The sequence below is a fragment of the Carettochelys insculpta genome, chromosome 5 (genome assembly GCF_033958435.1).
Source record: "Carettochelys insculpta isolate YL-2023 chromosome 5, ASM3395843v1, whole genome shotgun sequence".
In the NCBI taxonomy this organism is placed as follows: domain Eukaryota; kingdom Metazoa; phylum Chordata; order Testudines; family Carettochelyidae; genus Carettochelys; species Carettochelys insculpta.
In genome coordinates, this window is record NC_134141.1 from 112,063,993 (window position 1) to 112,076,022 (window position 12,030).

Consider the following 12,030-nt stretch of genomic DNA (forward strand, 5'->3'; position numbering starts at 1 on the left):
CTTTGTACCATGTACTTTGTGTGTGTGATAAAAATTTCATCTTTACCACCAGGTCTGTAATTTTACTTTTACTTTCATAGCAACAGTTATTGCCTTGAGAACTGAGCAGTCCTATAAATCTCACATGTTCGGAGTAAAAAGTGAAACTTAACTCCCACTTTTAAAAGCACCTAATCCATGGCATGAAGTCCTAAGGGATTTGGGTACATTTGGAAACTAGTTTTTAGCTTCTTAATGACTTAGGCACTTTTAAAAATTTCACTGTCTGTGTTATGTTCCTAATATCACTTTGCACCTCTAATCTCTGCAGAGTACTAGATGGAGCTTCTTATTCTTGGATATTCAGGGATGGATTTTAAAAGGTGTTAAGGTGTCTAAAGATCCATACTGATGTCTACTGTGATTTTCTAGGTAACCAAGTACACTAATAAGTCTTTTAAAACCAAGACATTGTTGAAAATCCCAATAGGTACTTTAGAAATCTGGACCTCAGTCCCTTTGATCTCATGTAATGGACATTTTTGCTGATAAATCAAGTTTAGCCATTAAAGATGCCAAGTACAAGCTGTAGCATTACAGTTCCACCTGTCCTGATCTCATTCTCTATATACCATTTTTTTCTGCACAAAGAGGGAATTTTAAAGTTGAGTCATAAAAATGGGATGACACTCTGTTGTGAACTCAGGAGTGGGGAAAAAATCTGAGGTTGCCAGGTATCCAGTTTTGACTGTAACTCCCAGCTGAAAAGAGACCCTGGAAGCTCTGGTCAGCACTGCTGATAGGTCAGTTAAAAGTGTGGTTACCAAAAGGGTGGCAGACTCCCAACCCTGTTGGCATGTCCTTGCAGCCCTAAGTACAGGGGTGGCCATGGGCGCTCTGTGTCCAGCTCCCTCTTTGAGCTCTAGCTCTGCAGCTCCCATTGACCAGGAATTATGGCCAATGGGAGCTACGGGGGAGGTGCCAGTGGGTGAGGGAAGTACTTAAAGCCATCTGGCTGCCTCTGTGCCCATGACCTAGAAAGACATGCTGACAACTTGTGGGAGCTGTCTGTGATAAGCACTGGCCAGATCCAGACTGTCTCACTTCCACACAAACTCCCTCTGGAGCTAACACCCCACACTCCAACGTCCTTCTCCAGGTCCTGCCCATGCTTGAAACCCTAGGCTATAGCCTGGAGCCCTCTTCTGCATCTCAAATCCCACATCCTTGCCTTTGTCCAGACCCTAGAGCCCCAGCCCTCAACTTCTCTGGCAACCAAACCCCATGACCCAGCCTGGATCCCCCTGCTGTACCTTCATTTTTGGCCCCACTGCGGTGACTTTACGCCCAGCTCAGAGGCTATAGCCCCTCCCTCAACCATCTCTCCCTTTCCCAGACAGTGAAACTGGGTGAATGAGTAAGAGTGGCTGAGAGTGAGTGACAGAGGAAGAGGAGATTGATTGATTGAGGTCTGTCATCTCAAAGAAGGTACAGGGTTGAAGCGGGGACTCAGAGAGTGGGTAAAACAGAGAGGACAGGGCAGGAGAATTTGTTTTTCTATTATTAGAAAATTGGGAGCCATCTTCTGACCAGGCTGATCGTCGGGTAAGTATAAACATACCCAAAGTCAGTGTTACATGTAAGGTAGGTTGGTGTAAGGAACCTGGTGGTATACATTCTTAGGTCAGCTTAAAGTGGCTTCCATCAACCTACAACTGTAGTGTAGACCAGGCCTTCAGTAGTGGACTGAAACATGCTGTTTCTGTATGGCCCATTATATGCTGTCCCCAAAGTTGCAAAAGTCTTAATACTATACATTGATTTAATTTCCATAATTCTGAGAAATTCTAGATCTTATTGAGAATTATTTGGGCTCAAATTTTACAGATCATATATTGCTTTCATTTTCATTCGGACAGAACTGTGATGAACCTTTTTAAGGATCAAACACATTACTCACTCATTGAAACAGCTGTCATCCATAAACATGATAGAATTAACTGCATGGGCTATATATTATTACTGATTTTGCAAAAGGGGGAAAAATGTGATTTGTCACCAGTTTCAGAACAAGTGCTAGCTTTTAGAGTATCCTGAGGTTCTGTTCAAATTAATCCAGGCTATTTTGATTGTATACGATTTTCTTTATATCTTGACAAACTGGTATAGCCCATTATTCCATGCTGTTAGACAGTGCCTGTAACCCATCCCATAAGTGCCCGTGTTTTGTTGGTGCATGAGATGATTACTACACTGTACAGTTCACAAAAGAGATGCAAGGATTATTTTGGATGACAACAGGCTGCATAAATGTGTGGTATAACACTATTCAAAATGCCTGTTTATCATTTTTTCTCCATATCAGGTCTTTTAAGCATTTCAACATTCTCTTCTTGTTTTCTTCATCTACAGACTCTTCTTTTGTCGTCTTCTTTGTTGACAAGTGCCCACCTGGTGCTTTTGGTTCTTTTCAGAGTTGAGCAGCAGACTGTGGAGCTGGCTTTGACATTACCTGTGAACTCAACTACTTCATTGGGTACAGCTCTCATATTCTCAGAGCATGCGGAGGTGATATAGCTGACATTAAGGGTAATGGTTAGGTCCCTCCGAATCATATGAGTTTTCTCATTCTCCCTGTAAATCTCTTTCTTTACTCCATCCAAGCTATAAGCCTAGCAGAAGGATAGGCAGGGGGTTAATGAAACAGCTGCAGCAAAAGAAATGGGTGGGCGCATAAGCAGAAAGTTGAAGGAAAAAATAATGCATGGGCACTCTTCCGAGTTGCTGTTTCAGAACCTGGGGAGAAAAAGGATCTCATTATGGCATGCCAGTCTTTCTAGATGCCATGAGGAAAGCTCTGTGGGAGAAACATTAGAGAATGTGTTGGCAGGAACAATCCTGCACTAACAGTAAATTAGACAGATGTCCTACCAAGGTTAAATCTGCTATTCTGTGACAATGAGGTATCTGATGGAGAAAGCCCTAATGACCTGATCCAACCCTGATGCAAGTGCTTTGCTACACATAGTTGTGACTATCCTGATGCCTGTTAAAACAACAGTAACCACATTTATAATTTATCAGTTATGGGGGCCAGTCAAAACACTCCCTGAATGAAGTCCAGATAAAAAAAACCTAGGGTATTCATAGGCTATGGCTGGAATATCAATATTCACCCACTGAATGCATTGGTTACAACGGAATCTCAGACCACAGTTGATATAAAAACATTTTCTGATCCTTGTACCCAATCAAATCAAATTTTGTTCAGGGTTTATTCCATTACGTAGATCACAAAAATTCCTAAGACTCTACAGAATATTCTGGTGACATTATTTCATCCTTTAGTTTTAAAATTTAATTTCGTATTCATGAAAGTTGGGCAGTATGGGCAGAATCTGCAAAATTCTAACCAGCTCCAGGATCCAGTTTTTCAGTTGTTAGTCCCTGGTCTCCCTTCTAAGGGTATGTCTTCACTATGCAGAAGATTAACTCAGTCAGGATCCATTTTCTGGGTTCATTTTCATGTGCCTATTAGGGACTAATGAAATTAAACTGTCAGGGCTTGACACTCAACCCCTGTACTTCTCCATATCAAGAGGACAGCCAGGTAAGCTGATTGTAGATAAGTCAATTCTAGCAACTCAATTGGCATAGCTAGAATTGTGTATCTACAATCTACTTTAATGTCTAGTGTAGATCTGGCGTAAGACTAACAATAAGTTTGTGGGCATCTGTACGCTATAACTGAGCTGAGATCACTAACTCATTTAACCAAAAAACAATCTAGTGGTAATCTCTTTGTTCTCACTGACATTGACTTTCAATTTACGGTGTACATGCAAAAGTCTGAATCTCATTACTCCAATGCATTCTTATTTATGTATTTATTTATTTATTTATTCCCTTAATTTTATCTTGTGCTGTAATAGTGATTAGCTATGGTCTGAGGGTATTTAATTTTCATGTCTAAGACAATCAAACCAATTGGCATATTTAAAATGTGTTTTGATTTTTTAAGAAATTTGTGCTGCCAATACCAGTGCCAGTATTTCAGGTGCCTTTGCATTCTATTTGACAGATGAAGATAGCCAAGGTTCAGTTTGCCAACATGCATCCAGCTGGAGCGCTATTGCTAGAGCCTGCACAACCCTGGGACTGTGTTTTAGACATTTAAAAAACTGTGACACTTTGGTGGACAAAATCCTCCATTGGAGGTAACTGGTGATGATGTGTTGGAACAACACTATGACCATGATTTGTATATGGGGTTTATGGACTGTGCTTGAAAAGGGAAGTCTGAAGAAAGATACAGTCTAGTGACACTAGCAAGAAAATGGGGGCCCAGAAGCAAATCACTTCTGAATTTGGCCCTTAGAGCGACAATAGTTCTCTCCCCTACACACACCAAACCCTGGCCTCAGGTAAGACACTTAGGCCAAATCTTCAAATCTGCAAACACCAAAACACGTAGGTCAGCACCCACAACTCCCATGTGATAGTCAGTTTAGGCACCTAATGAACTGTTTGATAGTGAGCCTGACTCTAGGTAAGTTACAGCTCTCTCTGCATGAGAATCTCAGAGCCTGAATATAAAGAAAAGACAAAACAGACCTATCTTACTCTGTCCAAAAACTTGCACTCCTGCTACACCTATCAGCCCAACCTTGGTGTGCTAGCTCTCCATCCTTTTGGTTTTTCAGTAGTAATATTCTATATCAACTTCTATGTGTATTATACACACCTCTTAGAAATTATCATGAGTTACAACTGTGTTTAGTGCTTATAGCGAGAGAGAAAGCCCTGCTTGCTCAGTTTCAGTTTGAAAGGATTATGTTTTTTCTGACAAAACCTTAACTGTAACATTACTTGTGATGCTATACATAGTCTTTTATCAGTGAATAGCTATCTTATGCATTCTCAGCATAAACATGTACTGAGCCTTCCTGAGCAGTAATTCTGGGCAAACAAATTTGAAGTAGCCCTGTTCCTATCCTGGTATTGTATGTGAGCACTTTTCAAGACTCTACTTGAATCTGAACTAAATAAATGGTTATCACAGTGGAAATGGATGTGCTGACATGCTTATTTATCTCATCTCATGAATTAAACTAGAGCACTATTTCTCAAAGGGTGTGCAATCATCCTCCATGCTAGTGCTCTGACGTTTTTCCAAGAGGGACTCAAGCAAGTGCAGAGAAAATGAAAGGAAGACTATACGCTCTGTGCCCTGCTCCCCAACCCCCTTTAGTTATTTTCAAAAAGCCAGATATAAGGCTGTATCTAGAATATTCAATAATTGTCCAAGTATTTTTGCTGTTTTCTACACGGATACAAGCCTGCAGACAAAGCAGACAAGAAACCAGAGCACCACTGATCCTGACTTCATCTTTAAATTATACACCCTTTTTTGTGGTCTGTAGCTGTGGAACAAATACCGAAGAAATCAGAACAAGAGGCAAAAGCAGGCCTGGATAACCAACCTATAGCAAGTTCATACAGCACACGTTCAGAAATGTAACCCCAATGTGCACAGAGAAACTAGAGGCCTCAAACTTTAATTAACACTTTGTAGGCAAACACCAACACCAGTCTGGAGCCTAACTGGAGTTCCCTATGAGTGCAGCTACCTGTCTGTGCACAGTCTGTCGTAGGGCTGGGCCTAGGTTAGCTATTTGGCATCTAAAGTGATAACAAGTGGGGCAGAAATAAATAAACCTATTTCTCACTTTTCATTCCAAATAATTGAGCCCTGGCACTAAACATTAACTTGTGCAATACAATGTCACATATGCACAATTCTACATCTAACTTGAATTAATGCACTATACCCTACTGCTTTGAAGAGCAACAGTTATCACTTAAAAATCTTATCTGTTTTCAAGTCTAGTTTGTCTTATATTTTTGGATTTCAAATTGCTAATCCAAATTTATTACCATAGAATAATAGAATCATAGGGCTGAAAGGGACCTCAGGAGGTTATCTAGTCCAGCCTCCTGCTTCAAGCAGGATCAACCCCCAACAAAGTCATTCCAGTCAGCACCTTGTCAAGCTGCACTTAAAAACCTCTAGGGATGGAGAATCCACCACCTCTCTAGGCAACGCATTCCAGTGCTTCACCACCCTCCTGGTGAAATAGTTTTTCTTAATACCCAACCTACACCTCTCCCTCTGTAACTTCAGACCATTACTCCTTGTTCTGCTATCTGACACCATTGAGTACAGTTTCTCACCATCCTCTTCAGAGCTCTCCTTCAGGAAATTGAAGGCTGCTATTAAATCACACCTCAGTCTTCTCTTCTGTAAACTAAACAAACCCAAATCACTCAGCCTCTCCTCATAGGTTTCGTGCTCCGGCCCCTTAATCATTTTTGTTGCCTTCCGCTGAACCTGCTTCTGCATATCCACGTCATTTTTATAGTGGGGGGTCCAAAACTGGACACAATATTCCAGATGCGGCCTCACCAGTGCCAAATAGAGGGGAAAAACCACATCTCTAGATCTGCTCAAAATGCTCCTCCTAATGAACCCTAATATGCCATTAGCCTTCTTGGCTACAAGGACACACAGTTTACTCATGCCCAGCCTTTCATCCACCATAACACCTGGGCCCCTTTCCATTGTACAGCTCTTAGACAGTCGGTCCCCAGCCTATAACAATGCCTGGGATTCTTCTGCCCAGGACTCTACACTTCACCTTGTTGAACCACGTCAGATTTCTTTTGGCCCAATCCTTCAATATATCCAGGTCACTCTGGATTCTTCCTTTACTCTCCAACGTATTTACCTCTCCCCCTAACTTTGTGTCATCTGCAAATTTGTTGAGGGTGCAATCCAGTCCCTCATCCAGGTCATTAATAAAGATGTTGAATGACACCAGCCCCAGAACCGAGACTTGTGGCACTCCACTTGAAACCGACCACCATCCAGATATTGAGATATGTGGGTAGCAATTTAGCTGACCAGTTACCAAAATGACAACTCAAGTTTCCCTCTCTTTGTATTTATTTAAAATCATTCCCAAGGCTATCTGAGCAAATTGGCATCTTCTTTATGCCCCAATTTTCTATTAAGATCAGAATCGAGTGATTACTTGAGTGCCTCATTTGTAACCTGGCATCAAATGTATAAGTTAAATGTCATAACTGGGAGTCCTGGAGTTACAGCAGTTGGGGATCTGACAAAAAATCAAGATGGCCAATTTGTTTTATCAGTTAAGGTAAGTCTAAAGTAACATGCTAACATTTTTATAGAGATCCAGTGGAGTTGTGTGCTCAACTTACACTATCTTTACTTATTGAATAGTAACAGAGAGGAAGCCGTGCTAGTCTATACACTATCAAAACAAGTAGCAACTTGACTGCTTTTTGTTTTTATCTTTACTTAGGAGAAGTGGTTCAGGATCTACTGAAAATCACAGCCTTATTCTTAACCATTCCTTACCACTGAAACTTTTATTACTAAGGCTGTCAATCAATTACAATTAATGCATGCAATTTATGAAAAACAAATTAACTAGATTAAAAATGCTCATAATTAATCACTGTATTAATCACTCCATTAGACAATAAAATATATTATAAATATTTCTGGATGTTTTTTCACATTGTCAAATATGTCGTCTTAAATAACACCAAATATAAATTGTACAGTAATCACTGTATAGTTGGATTTTTACTACAAATATTTGGACTGTAAAAAAGATATACAAGTTTTTCACTCAACTTCATACATGTCCACTTCTTGTTCAGACAATCATCAAGAGAAACAAGCTTGTTTACAGTTATGTGAGATAATTCTACCTGCCTCTTAGCTAAAATGTCACCTGAAAATGAGAACAGGCATTCACATGAAACTGTTACCAGCATTGCAAGGTATTTACCTACATCTACACTAGAAAGTTTTGTTAGCAAAAGTCAGCAAAAGTCATGGAGCATCCACACACCAAATGCATTTCAACAGTATGTCAACAAAACTCAGCACCTCTGGAAACAAAATTGAGCCCTTCCATTGATAGACTTTTGCCTCTCCCCCATAAGGGAGAACTCCTTTCTTGACAGAATCTGTCAACAAAAATGCCACATGGGCATGCTGGGGGGCCCTCTGTGTCAACAGGCAGCCCCATCTGCTTTGCTTTTGGTTGGCCATTCTGTCGAGAGAGGGCCAGGCAGTCCCTCACTTCTTTGTTCACTTTTGTGTGCGGACACTCTCTATGAACAGAAGTTTTGTTGGAAGATATCTTCCGACAGTAACTGTCAACAGATCGCTGTAGCATAGACGTAGCCTAGATGTGCCAGGTATGGTAAAACATTTCTATGCCCCTTTGTGCTTTTCCTTGTAGGCTCTAAAGATTTAAAATAGATGTTTTATTTTTGAGGTCAGTTAAGTAAAAAAAAATCTGCATTTTTAAGTTGCACTTTCATGATTATGAGATTTCCCTACAATACTTGTATGAGGTGAATAAAAATATACAATTTCTTTTATCTTTTTTTTACTATACAAATATTTATAATCCAAAATAATAAGAGAACAATGCACCCTTTGTACTGTGTGTTGCATTTGGCAGGATACATTTGAAAATACAGAAAAACATCCAAAACATTTACAATAAATTCTGTTACAAACAGTGTAATTAAAACTGTGATTAATCACATTTAAAAAAAACCTCACAGTTAATTGTCATTACTTTTTCGTTGTTTGACAACACTTTTTATCTCTGGTTAGCTCTAGTTTGAAAAACAAACAAACAAACAATGGGGAACGAATAATTTAATTTGAAACTATCTTGAAGCTCCCGAAATTTGCACATTTCCAAAAACACAACTGTTTTTTCATGTCAAAGCATGCGATTTCAAATTTTGTATGTGTTCTGGTGGAAAACATGATGTTGGTTGAAACCAAATGTCTATTTTCAAAAAGATAAATGTTGAGATCTCTGTCCCCAAAAATAAAGAATAAAATCCTGAAACCTTAGAATGGATTTTCAAAGCTTCCTAAGGACACGTCTTCACTGAGTGGCAGGTGTCTTCTGACCTTCTGGCAACTGACATGATGTAATATCCTAATGAAGATACAGTTTAGAGTTTTCACAGGTACTAGGAGGGTGAGGAAGCATGTTCTCATCTGTGATCTGCTTACATAATTGAAAGCTACAAACTGCCTTGCCTTCATTAGGATTTTACCCCATTTTAGTTAGCCTGAAATTAGTGAGAAATCCAAGTTCCAATCACCTAAACAATTCCATTGTCTTAAACTTTTCATATATCAGTGTGAACATTTCCCTCTCTCAATGTTCTGAACAACATTACTTATTTGGAAGATGCTATAGCTGTACTGGAAATGGATGCTTACCATAAATCAGATATACATAAAATGAAAATTTCCAAGCAAAAGACAACACAAATAATAATAGCTATAATAAGTTAACAGCAGAGAATCATGACTAAAAAGACAACATTTCATATTTGGTATATGTAGCAATGATGACGCCTTGAAAAGTTGACTAAACTTTGCCTTTATTAAATAGGTTCTGCTGCCTTGAGAAAGAAAATGATTTATGGTTTTTCACTTCAATACTTCAGAACTTTAATCTGTAACCCATGAAAGGGTGCAAGAGCAGTCTGAATATTATGCTGAGCTTAATTATACTTAATGTGAATTATTCAGAGATGCAGCAGAGAGACTAAAAATTTATTTCATACAAAGAAGCTTGACATTTTAATTGGTCCTTCAGAAAAGAGACAAAACAATTTCCTCTCAAGAAAATTTACATCTTCCCTATGAAAGCAGCAGCCTTAGCCAAGTAGAACTTCATTAACAAGATTAATTATCATGCCAGTGCCTGCCTCATCAGGTGTGCAGCCCAGGTGAAAAACAGAATGCAAAGTGATGAGCAGCATCATTCCCAACATTCAGCATTGATTTTAAGAGAAAACGTGACAGATTGAGGCCACTGTACCTTGGTCATTAGCCATTTTGTCAGGGTGCTCGACTGCAAGAAAAAAGACAATATCATTAGACTGTGACAGCTCCTAGCAGGCAAGCTGACATATCAAATCAACAATTTTGTTAACAGGTTTTCATATCAAATTGCTGCTTTCCTGCATTTTTGGTGGTTTGATTGAGAATAAGAGAGATATTTTACCATTCCCCTGTTCAAAGACATTCTGAAGATCCAAGAAGACAAGTACATGTTGCACTGTGTTTTGCATCAAAGGCAGTCACAAGTTTTTTTTAAAAAAATAGTGAAAAATATGCATTTCCTCAACTTGTTGGTCTCTGAAATTAGATGTGCCACCTGAGAAGTTTAATTAAGCATGGAAGTGAAAGAAAGTGTGCAAGAGAGAGAGAGAGAGAGAGAGAGAGACTGTTCCTTGAATAATTGCATACAAATCACCTATGTATTGAAAGCTAGATCCGAATTATAACGTCATTGTTTCAGCTCTGTACTTTTAAGTTATTTTCATGTTTTTGTATAATAATTGCACAAACAATGGCATGATGTGAAGTGTGCCAGACAAGACTTCAAAATTCAACAGACACATTTAAAGCTCTTCTGGAATGTTAGCAGCTCCTGGCAATTTTTTAAATGATGGAGAGCATTACATTTCCCTTCTGGTTCAGAAATAGCTACCATTATGGAAAATTATCCAATTTTCTGGTTAATAAAATGTAAAAGAAATTTAAGGTACAGGAGATTTTTAAAAAAGATTTTGACACACACAACTGAATTTAAATAGCTGAGTAAGCAGTCTTCAAATATAGAGTGGCTAATCTATATAAGGGCTGATCTGTTCTCCCTTTGAAGAATGCTACATAAATTGATTACACACCTTGATGTTTTGACCACCCTGTTACCACATGATTTAGTTACAAGATGTTCCCACGAACAATAAAGGCCCAAGATGGGAGCAACTTACGTATAGTACAACAGCATTAGTGTGTCTGTTTCTGAAAACAATGCTATCAGCACCTTATAATTTTAACTCCCATTAATACTTATGAAAGTTCCAGGCTCTCAGCAGTGGGAAAGTAGACCCCTAAATGATCACCATGAAGTGAACTATTTTAACTCTTACTCCTTTTCGTGTAGACACAAGAGATGTTAAGTGAGAAAGAAATAATAGAGCTGTAACATCCCCTCAAAATTTTAAAAAATATTTTGGGGAGAATGGGGTTATGACTTTTCCCAGAAAACAAATTTAAGTCCTTATATTTGCAGATTTATGCACTCCAACACTTGGAATGAGGGTAACTGTAGTTGCATTAAACCTGTGGGTGATCATCATATTTAAAAATTGACCTCAACATTTTCTCTCTTTTCCAGATTATAAAGGAGCTGTAATCTGTGTCAGTTACAGTATTATGGAATACTGTTGTGGTGGCTCATAAGTAATATTTCTCTATGGAATGTCATAAAGGTTCACATTTTGTACAGCTTATGAACAAGGATTTGCTTTTTAAACCACCACTCCAATACAGCTTTAGAGGGCACTGTAATGCTAGAAATGCTGCCCCACATCAGCTTTGTCAAATAGAAATGGGCCGTCAGCAATATATATTCCTGATCTCCTGCATCAAGTCCCCAAATACTTTCCCTGCTTATCTTGGGATAATGGCATTGGTAATATCTGAGAAAACTAAAAACCCAAGATAATTCTCTCTCTCTTTTATATAAACAACATCCATCCTTGAAATAAAGTACATACACAGATTTGTATTAAATTCAATATGTGCATTTTCTTATGTTTATTGATTCATGTTGATATATTTTGTATGTGATATTACTATACAGTTCAAACGGTATTGTTTTATTTGCTTCATTTAAAGTTCAGTACACAAATATGGCTTGTTTCTAAATTGAAGCTGAAATTTAGAATCAAATTACGTTTTAGTCAAAAAGGGGTTATGAAAAGGGGCTAAATATAGTGCTGTCATTTACCAGTTTGTTTCACAGATGAAAAAACATGTTATTATTAAAAAATTAATTTTAAAGAATGACGGATTTTCCTTCTGATCTGACTTGTACTCCATTCAGATTTTCTTAGTTA

The 12,030-nt window shown here is 38.5% G+C and overlaps 1 protein-coding gene across 1 annotated transcript in view; it reads right to left on the minus strand.

The window, feature by feature from the left end:
- Positions 1-12,030, minus strand: part of DCC (DCC netrin 1 receptor) — a 588,079-nt gene that overhangs the window by 79,239 nt on the left and 496,810 nt on the right. Inside the window, 1 exon segment of the mRNA XM_074995966.1 lies at positions 9,939-9,971. Coding sequence (XP_074852067.1) covers positions 9,939-9,971 — 33 coding nt within the window.